Raw genomic sequence first — 19,555 nt, 5'->3', positions numbered from 1 at the left:
GGCTGGGCCGGGCCGAGGGGGAGAGGAGGGGAATCAGGAGGTCGAGCAGAGGCTGCCCGTGACCCTCTGCTCTCCCACAGGCTTCTCCATGCTCTTCCGGAGAGGACATGGAGATCTCCGATGATGACAGGGGTGGCTCACCCCCTCCGGCCCCCACGCCCCCCCAGCAGCCTCCCGCACCCCCACCTCCACCCCCGCCTCCACCTCCCTACCTGGCTGCCCTTCCCCTCGGCTACCCTCCCCACCAGCCTGCCTACCTCCTCCCGCCCCGGCCTGAGGGGCCGCCCCCTCCAGAGTACCCACCACCTCCTCCGCCACCCCCCCACATCTACGACTTTGTAAACTCCCTAGAGCTCATGGATCGACTTGGGGCTCAGTGGGGAGGGATGCCCATGTCCTTCCAGATGCAGACCCAGATGTTAACTCGACTCCATCAGCTGCGGCAGGGCAAAGGATTGACTGCTGCCTCCGCTGCCCCCCCCAGTGCAGCTTTCGGGGAGGCCTTCCTCCCATTCCCGCCCCCACAGGAGGCACCCTATGGTTTGCCTTATGCTCTGTACACGCAAGGGCAGGAAGGCCGAGGGGCGTACTCCCGGGAGGCCTACCCGCTGCCTTTGCCCATGGCCGCCGAGCCCCTGCCCTCCTCCTCCGTCTCAGGAGAAGAGGCCCGGCTGCCTCCCAGGGAGGAAAGTGAGCAGGCCGAGGGCAAAATCTCGCCCGCGGCCGGCACTGTGGGCCGCGTGCTGGCCACCCTTGTCCAGGAGATGAAGAGCATCATGCAGAGAGACCTCAACCGCAAGATGGTGGAAAATGTGGCCTTCGGTGCCTTTGACCAGTGGTGGGAAAGCAAGGAGGAGAAGGCCAAGGTGAGGGCCGCTGTCCGGGATTGGGCTTCCGGGCTGCACAGAACAGAGGAGAGAGTCTTGGGGGTCTTGCTAGGCAGGCAGGGTGGGCACTTACAGCGGAGCAGACAGAGCCTGGTGGCCAGGAGAGCTTTCTCTTGGTCTCGCTGCGTGCTTCAGTGGCCGGGCTTCAGTTTCCTTGGATGTCCGCCATCGGTTTCTCTGGCTTCCGAGTGGGAATAGTCGAGAAGGTTATGGGTGGGGAGAGGTCTTGAGAGTTCCGCGAGGCGTGCAGGGCCTGACAGTGGGCTGTGGCTTAGAGCTGCGTGTGGAGGCGTGAGCGGAGGCGTTGCTGTATTCCTGGGGCCCGGGATAATCCTCGGGCAGCAGGCGGGAGGGAGCGCCCAGGTTCTGGGGCTCAGTCCCCCTCCTGCCTGCAGCCATTCCAGAACGCGGCCAAGCAGCAAGCCAAGGAGGAGGATAAAGAGAAGACGAAGCTCAAAGAACCAGGCATGCTGTCCCTCGTAGACTGGGCCAAGAGCGGGGGCACCACGGGCATCGAGGCCTTCACCTTCGGCTCAGGGCTTCGAGGCGCCCTGCGGCTGCCATCTTTCAAGGTACTGGGAATCGTGGGCTTGCCGATTAGCGTGGGGAGAAAGGAGAGAGAGCTCGTTTCCTTAGGGGAGTGGCTTTGGGGTACAGGAGTCTTCGGTTCTAAAGGAACCTCTCCGGGGCTGGAGCGATAGCACAGCGGGTAGGGCATTTGCCTTGCACACGGCTGACCCGGGTTCGATTCCCAGCATCCCATATGGTCCCCTGAGCACGGCCAGGGGTAATTCCTGAGTGCAAAGCCAGGACTGACCCCTGAGCATCACTGGGTGTGACCCAAAAAGCAAAAAATAATAAGTAAATAAATAAATAAATAAAGGAACCTCTCCCCGCCATCCAGGTGAAACGAAAAGAGCCGTCAGAGATCTCAGAGGCCAGTGAGGAAAAGAGACCGCGGCCTTCAACTCCAGCTGAGGAAGATGAAGATGGTGAGTGAAGCGGGAAGATGTTGCCAGGTCATGGCAGAGGGTTTGGCGTAGGGTCCGAGAGGTAGGAGGCATCTCTGAGCCACAGCATGGCATCAGACACTTTAGCTCCTGTGGAACCTTCCTGCCAGTTTGTCCAAGTTCTCAGTTAACAGCCTGCATGGCTGGGAAGTTTCTTGTTGAGTCCGATCTGCTGCCTCGGAGACCCACTGGCCTTCTGACTGTTTCCTTGGGCTGCCCAGAAAAGGATGAAAGCTAAACCGGGCGTGATATGTTTAAACCTGTATGAAGTATTCAGTAACTTTAGAATTTTTTGTTTTTCTGCTGAGCTTCAGTTTTGGTTCTTAACGTGAGGCCTGTCTTTCGGGACTGTCAGGAAGATCAGCAGTGGTGTAAGCGCAGCTCCTTTCGCAGGGTAGGGGAATGGTTGTTGTTATTGTCAATGGTCAACTGTCCTCACTACCACTCACCTGGGCCTAGACCCTGAGCGAGAGAAGGAGCCGGGAGAGCCGGGACGCGCAGGGCCCAAGCCTCCGAAGCGAGACGAAGAGCGTGGCAAGACCCCGGGCAAGCACCGCAAGGCCTTTGCTCTGGACAGCGAAGGCGAGGAGGCATCCCAGGAGTCCTCCTCGGACAAGGTGAGCAGGCAGCCAGGGCCAGGTGCCTCTTCCTGACCCCACCCACCAGTCTCTGCCTCCTGGACAGCAGTTGTCCCTCTGAAAGAAGTTTTCTTTTCCCTTTTTTTTGGTGGGGGGAGAGGCCACACTGGCAATGCTCAGGGGTTCCTTCTGGCTCTGCACTCAGGAATCACTCCTGTTGGGGCCAGGGGAGCCGTATGGATGTTGGGGATGGAACCCGGCCAGCTGCGTGCCTTGTGGGCTGTGCTACTGCACGAGCCTGTCCTTTCTCTGTTAATTCCTGTTTTTCTCTTTCTTTAAGGACGAGGAGGATGAGGAGGAAGATGAGGAAGATGAAGAACGTGAGGAAGCCATGGATACTACAAAGAAAGAGACAGAGGCCTCAGACGGTAGGCACAGATGTAATGAAATTGGATTCTCTTTAAGGTCAGAGGGGTGCAGCTCCCCCAGCCTTCTCCTGGGCCCAGATAACCTTTCGCTGGGTTGATCGTCCGCCTTGGCCATCCCAGGCGCAACTCTCATGCGCATTCTTTGGCTCCCTTGGCTTATTGTAAACCCGAATAACTAGAATGTTCCCTCCTGCTTGCCTCTACCTCAAACTGCTGTCCCGGAAGACAGCCCGGCAGAGCCGAGTTGCCTCAAGCCCTTGACCTGTGTTCTGCTGTCCTTGGTCCTCCCATACTGGACCTTTCTACTCTGGGCTGTGCTTCCATCCCCTCCCCACGCTTCCATCACCAGATACAATTCTCTTCTCATTTCTCCATCTTCATTGTACATCGTTTGGTCTTTTTTTTTTTCTCCTCCATTAGTGTGACCTTCCCTCCATCAGTGTCCCCAGATTCCCTTATACCCCCCAGCTTGTCCCCCGGCAGACATGTAGCAAATTTATTTCATATTGCTTGCCCCAACAAAACTTAAAGGAATGACAAATGGAATTATCACAATAAGTCCAAAAAAAGACCATTATCTGTTCCTATTATCCCGCCTTCCTTGCTTAGATTCGAAACTCACAGTTCTGACTGGCTTCCTTATTTCCATCCTTCCTCCGGGATTCCAGTCCACTTCCCTTCTGCTAAGGGAATTCCATCTCTAAAATGCACACCTGAAAAAAAAAAAAGACAAAGGTCTGGGCCTGGAGCCATAGCACAGCGGGTAGGGCGTTTGCCTTGCACGCGCGGCCGACCCGGGTTCGAATCCCAGCATCCCATATGGTCCCCTGAGCATGGCCAGGGGTAATTCCTGAGTGCAGAGCCAGGAGTAACCCCTGTGCATCGCCGGGTGTGACCCAAAAAGCAAAAATAAATAAATAAAATGCACACCTGTTATTCTCCTCCATAGGCTTTTGACTCCTTTTCTGCAAGGTGATTCCTTAGATGATACTTTGTTGGGAGGGGGAGGAGGTTGGGTCATATTCAGCCATGCCAAGGGCTGCTCTTTATCCTGTGCTCAATAATTACTCCTAGCAGAGATTTGGGGATCATATTTAGTGCCAGGGATTGAACCCAGGTTTGCCATGTGCATGGCAGGTGCCCTACAACTATATGTTGCTCTGGTCCCATTCTTGGATGTCTTACAGCCTCCCAGAGGTAGATGGACATGTGACATCTGAATTGTTTTCATTCAGGCAAAGTTGTTTTAGTTTTGGGGCCATACCCAGTGTTGCTCTGTCTGTTCACGACAGAGTCTAATGCTCGTTCTATTCCTGACTCTCTGTGATGCTGGGGATTGATAGAACCCAGGTCTGTGCTCTGGTACTGCTAGTATAGAGGACCCCTATCCCTCTCTGTATTATCTCTTCAACCCTACCCCCTACCCTCCTTTTTTTCCCTTCTCTCTCTCTCCCTCTCTCTCCCTCCCTCTTCCTCTCTCTCCCTCCCTCTCGCTCTCTCTACCCCCCCTCTCCTTTTTGAGTCATACCCGGCAATGCTCAGATTACTTCTGGCTCTGCACTCAGGAGTTAACTCCTGGCGGTGCTTAGGGAACCCTATGGGATGCCGGGGATCAAACCCAGGCTGGCCGTGTACAAGGCAGACATCTTGCCTGAAATACTATCTCTCTGGCCCCGGTCGCCCTTTTTTTTTCTCTCTCTTTCTCATTTGGATTTTTAGTCATGCCTGGGGTTTACTCTTGGCCCTGTGAGTACTCAGGGCACTAAATGGGGTGCTGAGGACTGAAGCCAATCAGCCTGTACAAGGCAAGCACCTTTTCCACTGTACTATCACTCCAGTCCCTGTTTGGTCTCTCTTTCCTGCCCGCTGACTGTCAGGCTGCAGCTGGGCTGCTGAAAACCCATCCCTAAAGTCTTGCATTGGGACGAGTGGTCTCCAACTGTACCATTTTCTCCTGTTGGAGTGGTCTCCAATTATACCATTTTCTCCTGTTGGGTAGATTCTTAGCATTTTTTCCTTTACGCCATACACAGGCTTCAGCCCTTCCTGCTCATGCCCATGACACTGACCAAATGGGCTACTTGAGCAACCCCCTAAGGGTAGTGCCCATGAGTCCTTGGTGAAGCGCCTAATGCGTCCAGACCGGGCTCGACAGAGGAGCTGTCCTCCCCCTCGCCTGACTGCCCCTTCTGGATTTCCAGGCGAGGACGAGGAAAGCGATTCGTCCTCCAAATGTTCTCTGTATGCTGACTCAGATGGCGAGAACGAGAGCACGTCGGACTCTGAGAGCAGCAGCACATCCTGCGCCTCATCTTCCTCTTCCTCCTCATCATCATCGTCATCCTCATCATCGGAGTCCTCCTCGGAAGAGGAAGAGGAAGAGGAAGAGGAGCAGCCAGCAACTGTACCCTCAGCCTCGTCACCCCCCCGAGAAGCTCCTGCACCCCTGCCCGCGCCTGTGGAGGAGCCCACGCCGGAGAAAGCGGCGGGCTCCCCCGTCACGGCCCTCCCCGAGCAGGAGAAGTCTCCAGCCAGGTCCCCAGGTAGGCTGCGGGGGCGCGGACAGTCTTCCAGTGTGTGTGGAAGGATAGCCAAGGATTGGGGGACATGTAGGGCCATGCCTGGAGGTCGCTCCTGGCAGTGCTCGGGGCACTATCTGCCATGCCGGGGTCAAACCAAGCTCCTGAGTCTCTGTCCTGCATCTCTGGCTCCCTCCTAGCAATACTGTGACTTGGAGTTCTTGTTTGGTTTTCCCTTTGCTGTGCCGAGGATAAAGTTCGGGTGTTCTTGCACCCAAGACAAGCTTTCTACCACTGAGCCACGTCCCCGGCCTACTACTATTTCAAAGCCCTTTTTTTGGGTTTGTGTTGAAGGCTGAGGTCAGGGGCTCCCAGTTCTCAAAGGGACCAAGTGACCTCTCCAAGCAATTTCAGCCAGTTTGGTTGGCCATTGAAAGTGAGGGCTCTGGGATGTAGTCCTACATGCGTCCCCTGTGCTGGACATCACCCTGTCATTCTGCTGGTGCTTTGGGGCCTTCAGGCCTACAGTTAGTTGATAATGGTGAAGAGACCATGTGGTGCTTGGGGATAATTTTATTTTTATTTTTATTTTTTGCTTTTTGAGTCACACCCAGTGATGCACAGAGGTTACTCTTGGCTCATGCACTCAGGAATCACCTGTGGCGGTGCTCAGGGGACCATATGGGCTGCTGGGAATCGAACCCGGGTTGGCCGCGGGCAAGGCAAGCGCCCTTCCTGCTGTGCTATCTCTCCAGCCCTCGGGAATAATTTTGAGTTGGCTTCATGCTGGGCATGCCCTTAACTTCTCTATTATAATCTCTCTACCCCTAAAGCCCAATTTTTGATGGGCTTGCAGGTGACAGAAGGACAAATAGATAGTAATAATTTTTGTTTTGTTTTGGGCCACACCTGGCGATGCTCAGAGATATCTCCTGGCTCTATACTCAGGAATCACTCCTGGTGGGCTCTGGGGCCCCTATGGGATGCTGGAGATTGAACCTGGGTTGGCTGCATACAAGGCAAGCGCCTTCCCTGTTAATACTGTCGTTCTGGCCCCAACAATGAGTGAACTCTTACCTGGTGCTTGATTCAGGCTTTGCTTTCTTTTGTGGATTTTTACATTTAATGTTATTATTAATGGATTTACTTTGGGTTTTGGGGTCTTGAAGCCACAGCACCTGATGGTGCTGGGGATCATGTGGTGCCGGGAGGCAAACCATGGTGAGCTGTATGCACGGCAAGCACCTTGACCCCTGTGCCAGCTCTCTGGGCCCTCACTGTTGTTAGAGCACGTACATGTCATACTGCCAGGTGAAAGGTTCATTTATGCAACGTGCTTAAGTTGGTGCAAGGGATTCTTGCTATTCTCTGTAGAACCTTTCCTTCATACAGCCTATGGGAAGAGCTGCGTAAAAAGAAAAAAATACCTGTGATATGCATCATGGGGAAAAGAAGGGTTACTCTGAGATGCCAAGCACATCTGGGGGGGTCTTCCCTGATGATACTTTTGGCTAGAATCAGGCAAAGCGGCATGAGAGAGAGAGATCAGCATTGCAAAGGCCTTCCTGAACAGAGCAGGGAATGGAAAGGAGGCTTCTGAGGATGGGGAGGACAAAGGTGGCTGAAACTCAGGCGGGCACAAGGGTCGGGCCACGCTCACCGGGCCGTGCTTGCCGAGTAGGCTGCATTCGAAATTTGGTCTGAATTTAGATGAGGGAGTGGAATAACATGTGTTTTGAAAAGATGGAATGCAGAGAAAATTTGGAGGGGCCCGAATTTATGCAGGGATGTTTACGAGGTTTTTGCAGTTAATAATGCACTTAGCAGTGGGAATTTGGACTATGGCATTTCTGTGATGGAGATAGTAGCTCAGTTTTATTTATTTGTGTTTGGGGGCCATATCAAGCACTCAGGAACTCTTCTTGGCTCTGTGCTCGAGTGACCCCTGGCAGTGCTTGGGGGACCATGTGTGGTACTGGGATCTAACCAGATCTACTGCATACAAGGCAAGCACCTTTTTTTTTTTCCTTTTTGGGTCACACCCAGCGATACTCAGGGGTTACTCCTGGCTCTGCACTCAGGAATTACTCCTGGCGGTACTCGGGGGGTTGGGGGTACATATGAGTACATATGGGATGCTGGGAATCGAACCTGGGTCAGCCACATGCAAGGCAAATGCCCTATCCACTGTGCTATCACTCCAAGCCAGCACCTTAGCCCTGTACTCTCTCTTTGACCAGTAGCTCAGTTTTTTCTGATTTTGTTTTGTAATTTGAGGGAAAGTGTTCTCCCCAGCAGTGTTCAGGAGGCCTGGGAGTAACACCTGACCACTTAGGTTACCATGTAATGCCAGGAATTGAACACGGGCCTTCACGTGCAGGACATGTGCTCTTAGTCCTTGAGCTCTCTCTGGACCAGTGGTTGAGTTTTCAAGGTATACTTGAAAGCTGCAAACAGCCTTCCACAGATCTCACACTTGAACGGTGCTGGGGATCTGTGGGTGCCATAATCAAGGCAATAACCACATGGAGACCTAACACAAACCCTAGAAGGCAAGTGGGGGAATCTCTTATTATACGCCAGATACCTCTTGGGGAGCAGAAGAGCCTGTGGAATCCCAGGTCAAGGGGCCTGTCAGTTTTTTTGTTGTCTTTGTCAGCAGGGTAAGAAGGAAAACTGCCACAATGTCAGATTTGCATTTCAGAGGATTATTCAATTCTAGAAGGAAGGATTTGGAAACGGTGAAGGAGAGATTGACAGCTAAAGGAGATGTATTTTGGGTCAGACCTGGTGATGTTCAGGGGCTGCTCCTGACTTTCTGTCTTGCTTAGGGGACCACGTAGTGTCAGGAGTTGAACCTGGGCCTTCTGAATTCAAAGCATGTACTCCAGCCCTTTGAGCTGTCTTTGCAGCCCTAAGTAAAGTGCCTGAACCAAAGTAGGACCTGTAAAAATAGGCAACAAAAGTCAAAGGGGGGTGAGGATTTGGGAGAAATTTCAGAGATAGAAGTATTTGCTTAAACATCAGGAAAGGAAATCCAAGAAGGAGAACTAGAATTAGGGGGAAATGGAAATGTTCAGTTGGGGTTGAGTTTGAGATACTTCAGGACCTCCAGATAGAAACAGACAATTGAGGGAAGAGCAGCCCCGGCACCCCGTGGCCCCTGGAACACTGCTGAGAGTGATCTCCAAGCACCAGGCCTCAAACTAAAAGGCTTTGGGAGGGAGGGTAGTTCTCAGGTCTGGGGTACGTGTTTTTTAAATTTTTTTAAATTTTTTGGTTTAGACCCAGCAGTGTTCAGGGGTTATCCTGGCTCTGCACTCGGGAATCACTCCTGGTGGTGCTCAAGGGACCATATGGGGTGCCAAGGATCTAACCTGGGTCAGCCACGTGCAAGACACGTGCCCTGCCTGCTGAACTCTCTCTCCGGCCCCAGCCCGAGGTTTAATCCCTGGTACCTTATGCTCCCCAGAGCACCACCAGCTGGCCTCCAAGCAGTGAGTCAGGAGTAGCTCTCAGGCATTGCTCATCTCAAAGGTCAGCAGGTTGTAAGCGATAGTGAGAGTAATGGAAGAATAGATTTATTTCCTTACATAAGGTTGGCTATGGAATGACAAATGGGTCGTAGCCTTATAGATTAAGATGGGCAAAGAGGAGACTGAGGAGTGGTCAGGGATGGAAAGAAATCAGAAAGCCCAGGGTTCCAGAAAGATCATGTGGCCTGTGGCAGCATAGGGGCTGCTAAGGCAGGGTGTCCTTGGAGAGCTATTGAATCCAACTGACCGCAGGCAAGAATGTCAAGGATAATCTCAGTCTCTGGTTTCTTCACAGCCTACCTGGGTTTGATCCCTGACACCACATATGATTCCCCCAAACCTACCCAGGAGCAAGCTCAGAGCCACACTGGGTGTGGCCCAGAAATGAGCAGAGGGGGCAGGGAGATAAAGAGTGTGTGTGTTGAGGTGTTTTAAAAATTGTTAATACAATTAACAAGGGTGTGTGTGTGTGTGTGTGTGTGTGTGTGTGTGTGTGTGTGTTGCCACACCGGAGATGCTCAGGGTTTATTCCTGGCTCTGTGCTCGGAGATCACTCCTGGTATGGTGCAACTGTATTGGGTGCCAGAGATCGAACCCAGGTGGACTGTGCAAGGCAAGCACTTCCCCCGCTGTATACTGTCACCACAGTCCCATTAACTGTTTTTGTTTTGTTTTTGGGAAACACCCAGTGGTGCTCAGGGCTTACTCCTGGCTCTGCTAGCAGGGATCACTCTAGGCAGGCCTGGGCGACCATATGGGGTGCTGAGGATTGAACCCAGATTGCCTATGTGCAAGGCAAGTGCACTACTCACTATACTAGCGATCCGCACCTCTCCCCTCGTTAATTGTTCTTGAGTAATTTTCCATATCAGACTTCAGGCCTTTTGGACCTACTGTGTTGCAGAGTCACTTTGTCTTGTGTGCTTGCAGCATCCCTCATATCGTTTTGCCAATAAGGAGTGGGTGGCTTCATGCGATGCTCAGGTTATCCAGCTGAAGTTAGAGAGCAAGAAAAGAGGGCAGGCTTGATGGAGGCTTAGCTTTCCAGAGACTTGAACATGTGGATGTACTGAGAGCAATAGGGACCCGAGAGACTACTTCCTATTCTGCTGACGGCCAGGAAAGGAAGGGACAGTTGCTGAGTGACAGGAAAGGGGGACGGTGGATTCCAGGTCTGATGGACATCATCTCTGGAAAGGTGTTTTTTTTTTAAGCCCCTTGGAGAGGTCTTGGGCTACACCCAAGGGTACTCAGGACTTCTAGTTCTGTTGAAGGGTCACTCCTGGTAGTGCTCAGGATCCCATCTGTGGTGCTGGGATCAAACCAGATCGGCAGTGGCAAGGCAAGTGCCTTAGCCCCTGTGCGATGTCCCGCCTGACTGTCTCTCTTCCCCTGAACAGTGAGGACCTTTTCTGAGTAGGAAGGTGCCTCGAAGCGAGCGGAGTGGGCTAAGAGGTGATCTTGCAGCACAGAGCCCGGCTGAAGCTCAGGGTTGAGGTGAAGGGGAGAAAGCAGGTAGTTGAGAAGGATAAACTTGGAGGGCCTCATTGGAGGAGGAGGAGAAGGGAGAGGAGGAGGAGGATTTTAGTGTTTGGTTTTAGGGCCACACCAGGTGGTGCTCAAGAGTTACTCCTGACTCTGCACCCAGGGATCACTCCTGGCAGTGCTTGAGGACCTCTGGGATACTGGAGATTGATCCCAGGTCAGCTCTGTGCAAGGCAAAAACACCTTCCCTGCTGTACATCTCTCACGCCGGGGCATCCTTCTTGGTGGGTGGATGTGGTAAGAAGTTTGAACCTACAGGGGCAGCCCTGTAAGGTAAGAGCCAGCCCCTGTGTGGTCTGGGAACACTGAAAAAAAAAAGTGTAGGGCTGGATCTATGTACAGCAGGCAGGGCACTTGCCCTGCTCGTGGCCAACGCGGGTTCAATCCCTGGTACTACATGTGGTCTCCCAAAACACCACCGGGGTGAGCCCTGAGCGCAGAGTCAGGAGTAAGCCCTGTGCACTGCCAAATGTGGCCCTAAAAAGCCCCCCAAAAGTGAATTTGAATTTAGAAGAAAGGAGATGGGCTGGAGAGAATGAAATATGGGGGGTTGAAATGGTAGAGTAGGGCAGGCATGGGGACATGGGAAAGGGCCAGGGTCAGAATGTAAGGTCCGGGGCTGGAGCGATAGCACAGCAGCTAGGGCATTTGCCTTGCAAGCGGCCGATCCGGGTTTGATTCCAAACATCCCATATGGTCCCCTGAGCACCGCCAGGAGTGATTCCTGAGTGCATGAGCCAGGAGTAACCCCTGTGCATCGCCGGGTGTGACCTAAAAAGCGGGGAAAAAAATAAAAGAATGTAAGGTCCAAGGTCATTTTAGGGGGTGACCGGGTGACCGGGACTGGTGGGGGAAGTGAAGCTCACCAACACGTGAGAATGTGAATCAAGTCCCCTAGGAAGGGGTGGGGAAAGAGCAGATTAGGGCAGTTCCCTTGGTTTTTGCAGAATGATAAGGATGTTCAAGTTACCAAGGACACAGCTGGAGAGAGGACTGTGCTGCCAGGGCCGGAGGCCGGGACAGGGCTGCTGTGTGGAACCCGAGAAGGGACCCAGCCAGAGCCCCAGCTGCTGTGGGGACGTCTCCCCCGTGTTCTCGTTAGTTCTCTGGCAGCTGGGCGTCCTCTGCTTCTCCGTTGCCGCAGAGGGTGTCTGTCTCTCTGCCCGGAGACACGCTTCTCTCCCTCTGTTCCTTCTCAAGGAAGTGTCTGCCCGGGCTGGCTTGGGTCAGGTAATCAGTCTGATGGGGCCAGGCAACCGGCCGGTCCTGCTGAGAAAGTGTGTGCAGATGCCATACTCGCTGGCAGGACAACCACAAGCACAAACTGGGAGGAATCCCTGAGCTTCGCCAGGTGTAGCCTCCAATAACGACACTGTGAAAGGGCTGGGGGCTCAGAAGATGGGACTGGAGGCTCTGGGTGTGGCTCTCTCGGCCATGGCGCTGCATAGCGTCACTCCCAAGCACACCGGGTTTGGCTCTCGTGCATGTGTGTGTGTGTGTGTGTGTGTGTGTGTGTGTGTCTGTGTCTGTGTGTCTGTCTGTCTGTGCGCGCGCACGCGCACATGCACATGTGTTCCTCTCCCAAAAGTGAGAGGGGTTGGCGTAGTTTCCCTTTGGGATAGGAAGCAAAGGGAAGTTGTGACGAAACGGAACAGCCATTAGGCTCTTCAAGTCCAGGTTTCTGGAGTGGGTCAGGCTAGGCGGGTGTCCCAGCGGTGAAGGGGCTCCTAGGAACTCGAGGCGCCTGTGGTGAGCGGGCTATAGAATTGGCTTATTTACCCTGAGACTCAGATGCAAGGGAGCCGGACTCTGAGCACTGGCTACCCGGTGGTCGCTGCCCCTTAGAACAGGCCCTGAGCCGGCTGCCTAGTGACTCTTAAGTGCAGGAGTCAGGTGTGAGAGCACAGTGCGGCAGAGAGGACAGGGCATGTACTGCAGGAGCCCGGCGTGCAGGTCTGGCCTGCCGTTCTTTAACCATGTGACCTCGGACAGGCAATTAACAATTTTGCCTTTGTTTCTTCATCTGCAATATGGGGTTAATAATATACAGGGGCCGGAGTGATAGTACAGCAGGTAGGGATTTGCCTCGCACATAGCTGACCAGGTTCAATCCCCAGCATCCCATATGGTCCCCCAAGCACCGCCAGGAGTAATTCCTGAGTGCAGAGCCAGGAGTAACCCCTGAGCATTGCTGTGTATGACCAAAAAAGCAAACAACAACAACAACAAAAAAAAAAACAGTATTCATCTTGGCGGAGCATTAGGGCACTTGGCATGCATGCCACTGACCTGGGTTCAACCCCCCGCCCACCCCGAGCACGGTAGGAGTGATCCTTGAATGCAGAGTCAGGCATAAGCCCTGAACACTGCTGGATGTGGCCCCCAAACAACGACAAAAACAGACTTCTCTAATCCCATCACCAGTGGGACAGGAGGGGAGAGGAAGGCATGTTTTAGGAACTATTTCAGCGGGACTGTGGCTCAGTGAGAGCACTTGTGTTGCACCTGTGAAGCCCTGGTTCAGTACTGGCATCACCCCCCACGCCCCACTCCCCAGAGAGAAAAGGGTAAACTTTTGAAGTCAAATAGTTCTATTTATGCTTTGTTCGCTTGGTTTGGGGCCACACCTGGAGGTTCTCAGGGCTTATACTCAGGAATCACTTCTGGTGGGGTGTAGCTGCCCACTGTGCTATGGCTCTGGCACCCAAAATAGTTTTATTTAGATAAATTAGAGAAGTGTGAGGGGACAGAAAGGGAGAGAGATTCAAGGGAGAACAGGTGCTGTTTTAAGTTTCTTACATTGTATCTTTTATACTTCACTAAATAGTGTAACTTGTGGTTGAAATAATGGATACTTTGATTCAAGTGTGGCTAATTGTATCCCAGCTAGCAAAAGATTGTATTGGTCTGTGCCTAGTTGTTGTATGTCACTACTAATCTCGATAAAAGACTAGAAAGTTAAAGGAGAAAAAAAAAGAAGAAACATTTGCCATAACAGAGAGATAGTACACCTGCTAAGGTGCTTGCCTTGTATGTGGCTCATCTTGCTTCAATCCCTGGCACCACATATGGTCCCCCCAGGAGACCCCACCAGGATTGATCCCTGTGCACCAAGGGTGTGGCTCTAAGACAAAAGAAAAACACTGATGACAGGGTTCAGGTACCTGCCTTGTCTAGTCCCCTGAGTACCACCAGGGGTCACTCTTGAGCACAGAGCCAGGAATACCTGAGCACCGCCAGTTCTGGTGCCAGCATCCCTCCCTCTGAGGCGCAAGACACATTTCCCAAATGTTTCAGGCTGGGGCTCGGCTGCAGAGCACTGGCCTCGAGTGTCTGAGACGGTTCTGGGCTCCAAAACGGGCATGGCAAAAAAAAAAAAGTCCAAATGTTCTTCCTTTGCATTCCCACCACACCCCCACTCTCTTCAGTTTGGGATGTGCCTTTGGGTTTTTGGGTCACATCCAGTGCTCAGTTCTTACACCTGGCAGGGCTCGAGAGCCTTCCGTGTACCATGCGTCTCCCATGGGCGCTCAGCTCCGGGGCACGGCAGTGAAGTTGCTTGGTGCTGTCCTCCCTGGCCTGACGGGAATTGCTGCTCCGAGCCGGTGCGATAGCACAGTGGGGAGGGAGCTTGCCTGGCACACAGCTGACCCAAGATCGATCCCTGGCACCCCAGATGGCCCCCTGAGCACTGCCAGGAATAATTCCTGAGTTGTAGAGCCAGGAGTGAGCCTGGAGCATTGCTGGGTGTGGCCCCAAAACAAACAAAAAGAATGGGTGGTCAGTAAATGTTAGGAGCATGGACGATCAGGGCCAAGACCCCTGCTGCCAGGGTGCCTGCCGTGCTGAGGAGAGCTGACTGCGCCGGTCAGAGCTGAGGACACTGGGCTGTGCTTTCCCAGTGACGCTGGCCCTAACTCATCTCAGTTTGGTCTGCAGGGCTGAGGGCTGACCCCCTTTCCCCGTGTGCTTCTTCCCCAGGTTCTGTGGAGGAACCACCTCCCAGTGTGCCCCAGCCTCCCACCGAGCCTGCGGCGGGACCCCCAGCCCCTACTCCCCGCCCCGATGAGCGCCCCTCCTCTCCAATCCCCCTCCTGCCTCCACCCAAGAAGCGCCGGAAAACTGTCTCCTTCTCCGCTGTGGAGGACGTGCCGGCCCCCGAACCGGCTCCCACGGCCCCACCGCAGGGCAGGTCTCCGGGCCCCGTCTCCCGCAAAGCCCCACGGGCCGTGGAGCGGACCATCCGCAACCTGCCCCTGGACCACGCTTCTCTGGTCAAGAGTTGGCCCGAGGAAGTGGCCCGCGGAGGCCGAAGCCGGGCCGGGAGCCGAGGCCGCTCCACCGAGGATGAGGAGGCGGAGCCGGGCACAGAAGTGGATCTGGCCGTGCTGGCCAACCTGGCCCTGACTCCAGCCAGGCGCGGGCCGCCCGCCCTGCCTCCGAGTGAGGACCTGGAGGCCCCGGCCGTGGAGACAGCGGACGAGGCCGACCACCCAGCGCCCCTCCTCAGCCACATCCTCCTGGAGCACAACTACGCCCTGGCCGTCAAGCCCCCGCCCTGCCCGCCGGCCCCGCGGCCCCCGGAGCCAGCGCCCGCCCCAGCAGCCCTCTTCAGCTCCCCCGCCGACGAGGTCCTGGAGGCCCCAGAAGTGGTGGTGGCCGAGGCAGAGGAGCCGAGACAGCCGCCGCTGCAGCAGCGGGACAGGGAGGACGAGGACGAGGACGAGGAGTCGGAGTCGTCTGAGAGCAGCAGCAGTAGCAGCAGCGACGGGGAGGGCGCCGTGCGCCGCCGCAGCCTCCGCTCCCACGCCCGGCGCCGTCGGCCGCCCCCGCCCCCGCCCCGGCCCCCGCCGCCGTCCTTCGAGCCTCGCAGCGAGTTTGAGCAGATGACCATCCTCTACGACATTTGGAACTCGGGCTTGGACTTGGAGGACATGAGCTACCTGCGGCTCACGTATGAACGGCTGCTGCAGCAGACCAGTGGGGCCGACTGGCTCAACGACACCCACTGGGTCCACCACACCAATATCCTGAGCCTCTCGAGCCCCCGGGAGGCAGGCTGGGCGCGGCGGGTGGTGGACGTGGGCGGCGGGCTGGGGTGCCTCCCTGCATCCGCCCTGTCGCTCTCCCAGTGCTTGTACTTGACCTGTCCACTTTCCCTCCTCGCTTGGCCTCAGGATTTCTCCTCTGTCCCCACTTCTCTGCTTCCTACCCCTTTATGTGCCTGACAGCGTTTTTCTGACCAAAAAGATGGGACTAAGGGACAGAAGCGATGGTACAGAGGGTAGGGCACTTGCCTTGCACACTGCCATCCTGGGTTCGATCCCCAGCATCCCATATGGACTCCCAAGCACCACCAAGAGTGATTCCTGAGTGCAGAACCCCTGAGCATTGCCAGGTGTGGCACAAAAAAAAAAAAAAACAGAAAGAAAAGATGGGCCTGAGGGTCATTTCTCTTTCTGTCTTCCACGCATTTGTGTGTGCTCAGGGCCACCAGCTGAGATAAGGCGGCTTTTCCTTGAGCTGGGACGGGGGCGGGTGCTGGGACCCCAGAAGGCCAGCCAGTGAGAAAGACGTTCCCTTCCTTAACCCCCTGCACTCACCAACCTGAGCACTCCAAAACGCAAGCGGAGACCCCAGGATGGGCCCCGTGAGCACCAGACGGGCTCGGCCCGCAGCGAAGGCTACTACCCCATCAGCAAGAAGGAGAAGGACAGGTACCTGGATGTGTGCCCCGTCTCGGCCCGACAGCTGGAAGGAACAGATGTTCAGGTGAGGCCCTGCCTTGCTACATGCCTGGAGCTGCCCGACTCCTTCCCGCGGGATCTAACCTCCCCCCGCCCCACAGGGGACTAACCGAGTGCTCTCGGAGCGCCGGTCCGAGCAGCGGCGCCTCCTGAGCGCTATCGGCACCTCAGCCGTCATGGACAGTGACCTGCTGAAGCTCAACCAGCTCAAGGTGGGAAGGGGAGAAGGCTGGCCGGGGGGAGCGGGTGGCCGGAGCCCTCTCCTGCCCACCTCGGCGTCTGCAGGAAGGGCTGGGTTGTGGGAGGAAGCCAGCAGCTGGGTCTGCCTTTTGCCCTCTAGTTCCGGAAGAAGAAGCTTCGATTTGGCCGGAGCCGGATCCACGAGTGGGGCCTGTTTGCCATGGAGCCCATCGCGGCTGATGAGATGGTCATCGAGTACGTGGGTCAGAACATCCGCCAGGTGAGGGCCGCTCCTGCTCTGATGCGCATGTGCAAGACTCCCCTTTCCAGAAGACACTGGCTTAGTGTCCCCCTGGAAATTGCCTTCTTTAAGGGAGCAAATAAATGCCCCCCAGATAGTCCCAGTCCCGCCCCTCGAGTCATCCCTACAAGGTGATCTCACCCACTTTGGGAAACTCTCTCAAGTCCCATATCCCCCCTGCGCCGACGCAGTGAGACTTGCATGTTCTTTCTTTTCTTCCCTCAACAGTAATGGGTTCCAGTTAATTAGGTGTTAATTATCTCACAAAACACACCACTAACACTTTCTCCCTTTAAGAACTTCAGTGGGGAGACACAGCGATAGTATAGTGAGGAAGGCATTTGCCTTGCACACGGCCGACCTGGGTTTGATCCCAGGCATCCTGTTTGGTCCCCTGAGCACTGTTGTGTAGAGCCAGGAATAACTCCTGAGCATCGCTGGGTGTGGGCCCCCCCCCGCAAAAAAAAAAATCAGTGGGGAGCTAGACATTGCTAGCAGCAAACTCGATGAGGATGGTGGTGTTTGGTATGAAAAAGGGTCGTTTGGGCAGGCAGTCATGATCACGATGGGGTTAAGCCGGACTGAAGGCTTCATTTCCAGGCTCAGTGAGGGAAGCGTGTTTCCACTGTAAGGTAGGCCAAGACTTGGGGGTGGGACAGTCTTAGAAGGGCAAAGAGGAAGAACTTGGCCAATGGCAGCAATAAGAGATTGGAGAATGGCTGGCTACAGTGGTTTTGTTTGGGGGGTCACACCCAGCATTGCTCATGGTTGGCCGTATGCAAGCGAGCACCTTAGCTGCTGTCCTGTTGTTCTGGTCCCTGCAAATGTAATTAGTAAAATCGAACCTGAGGGGAGGGGGGCGGGACTGGGTGGCAGTAAGCAGGAGAGCACTTGAGAGGTGAAACTCCTGGCTGGAGAGAGCTGGAGCCCCAGGAGGGCTAGAGCAGACAGCGGGGTACCCTGGTCCGGCTGTGGCAGCCGGGGAGCAGCCTGGGTGCAGAGTCGCTGCGAGAACGGAGCAGAGTTGGCTCCGGAGAGGGAGGCGAGGCCAGTTGGCAGCAGGAGGCAGGTGGGGCTGGCTGTGAGCTGGGGAGTCAGGAGGAGCAGATCGTGGTACAGGCAGGCAGGACAGGTTCGTGTCAGGGCCTGGGAACTCTAGAGGGGCCTGACAGCTGCCCTGAGGTGGCTCTGGGCTAGGGGGGTCTGGGAGGGAGCGAGCTCACCCAGGGTCCTCACCGCTGGATCGGGAATTAACACCGTTTTCTGCACACGCGGTGGAGGTGGGCCGGTGGGGGGAGGGTGCAGTCTCGGAGTGTCACGGATCCCATCACTGCCTGGGCCTACTGTGTCCGCTCTAGACATTTCCAGGGAGAGTCTGACTGCGGCTTCTGCCCAGTGGCACTGTAGGCTCCCCTGGCCCCCCTGGGGTGGCAGGAGCAGAATGGTGGCCAGAGGATGGTGCCATAAGAAAGCACGCAGGAAGCACGCAGGCCAGTCCTAGTGCTTGGAGGCTGACCCTCCATGAGACCATGGGAATCTCTTCATGAGAGCGCAGGGCGTCAGGCGTGCTTGAGCAGGAAACTGAGGGAAAGGCCCCGCCCGTGTCCCCCTCCAGATGGTGGCTGACATGCGGGAGAAGCGCTACGTGCAGGAGGGCATCGGCAGCAGCTACCTGTTCCGCGTGGATCATGACACCATCATCGATGCCACCAAGTGTGGCAACCTGGCGAGGTTCATCAATCACTGCTGCACGGTGCGCAGGGGGCAGCCCGGGGGCGGGGCAGGGCCGAGGGGGGTGGTCTCTGCTCATGCCGGCCCCCCTCCTGCAGCCTAACTGCTATGCCAAGGTCATCACCATTGAGTCCCAGAAGAAGATCGTGATTTACTCCAAGCAGCCCATCGGCGTGGACGAGGAAATCACCTACGATTATAAGTTCCCACTGGAGGACAACAAGATCCCGTGTCTGTGCGGCACCGAGAGCTGCCGGGGCTCCCTCAACTGAGGCAGGGCAGGACTGGTGCCCGTCCCCCTATTTATTCTCCTTGGTGCCCGGAGCTCCCAGCGCCCCCACTTGGTGGGCTTGGCAGGGCCCACACACCCCCACCTCCAAATACAAATTTGGGGGCCCCGAGCCCAGTGAGGGATGCTCAGTCCCTTGAGGCAACTTCTACCCTCCTGTTGCCCCCGCCCCCCACCTATCCCCTAATTTTTTTTCTTTGCGGAGAAGAAGCTGTAAATGTTTCATAGCTGCCAGCAGCTGTTTCCTGTGGAAACCTGGGGTGCCGGCCTGTACAGATCCTGTTCTTGGGGGGCTGCACGGCCTCTTGCTTTGTGTTAATGGGGACTTCCCTTTGTGCCCAGCGTGTACCCCTTCCCAGTCTAAGGGGTCTCTAGGGGCAGTGGCCATGTTCTCCCCCTGGGGGGGGCCCTGCGCCCCCAGTCCTAGGGACTCCGTGCCTGGAACCCTGCCTCTTCTGTTCTGCCAGACCCCGAGGGTCGCCCCCCCCACTGCTGTCTGGAAGCTCCAGCTCGGCCAGGCCAGTGGGTGGCGGACCTTCCTGATGGGCTGGATTGTACATATGTTAATAGTGCAAACCCAACGCCACATTTTTATAATTGTGATTAAACTTTATTGTACAAAAAAAAGTGCTGACTCGGTGTCCTTGGGAATGAGAGGGATGGAATGAGGGGTGGGCAGGTGAAGAGTGGAGGAAGTGGGTGGCTGAAGTTTGGGGTGGGTAAAAGGGCTTTGGGTCAGAGCCCAGCACCGCAGATTCAGTCACCATCACTCTGGGACATCCAGAACTCCCCCAAGGCCAGCCA

The 19,555-nt window shown here is 55.4% G+C and overlaps 1 protein-coding gene across 2 annotated transcripts in view; it reads left to right on the top strand.

Moving 5' to 3' along the window:
* The window catches only part of SETD1A (SET domain containing 1A, histone lysine methyltransferase), a 27,810-nt gene extending 8,452 nt beyond the window's left edge, over window positions 1–19,358 (top strand). Inside the window, exons 8-19 of one of the 2 annotated variants that reach the window (XM_055136202.1) lie at window positions 81–866; window positions 1,283–1,459; window positions 1,792–1,879; window positions 2,357–2,514; window positions 2,816–2,903; window positions 5,105–5,446; window positions 14,485–15,528; window positions 16,103–16,275; window positions 16,352–16,462; window positions 16,591–16,710; window positions 18,347–18,484; window positions 18,561–19,358. In XM_055136202.1, the coding sequence (XP_054992177.1) occupies window positions 81–866; window positions 1,283–1,459; window positions 1,792–1,879; window positions 2,357–2,514; window positions 2,816–2,903; window positions 5,105–5,446; window positions 14,485–15,528; window positions 16,103–16,275; window positions 16,352–16,462; window positions 16,591–16,710; window positions 18,347–18,484; window positions 18,561–18,734 (3,399 nt within the window). In that variant the 3' untranslated portion in view covers window positions 18,735–19,358. The remainder of the gene's footprint in view (window positions 1–80; window positions 867–1,282; window positions 1,460–1,791; window positions 1,880–2,356; window positions 2,515–2,815; window positions 2,904–5,104; window positions 5,447–14,484; window positions 15,529–16,102; window positions 16,276–16,351; window positions 16,463–16,590; window positions 16,711–18,346; window positions 18,485–18,560) is intronic. The other variant, XM_055136201.1, reaches the window with a different exon arrangement.
* The last annotated feature ends 197 nt before the right edge of the window (window positions 19,359–19,555 follow it).

Source organism: Sorex araneus, chromosome 4 (genome assembly GCF_027595985.1).
Source record: "Sorex araneus isolate mSorAra2 chromosome 4, mSorAra2.pri, whole genome shotgun sequence".
NCBI classification, from domain to species: domain Eukaryota; kingdom Metazoa; phylum Chordata; class Mammalia; order Eulipotyphla; family Soricidae; genus Sorex; species Sorex araneus.
The sequence above is the reverse complement of the archived record's forward strand: the minus strand, read 5'-3'. Positions and strand labels throughout refer to the sequence as shown.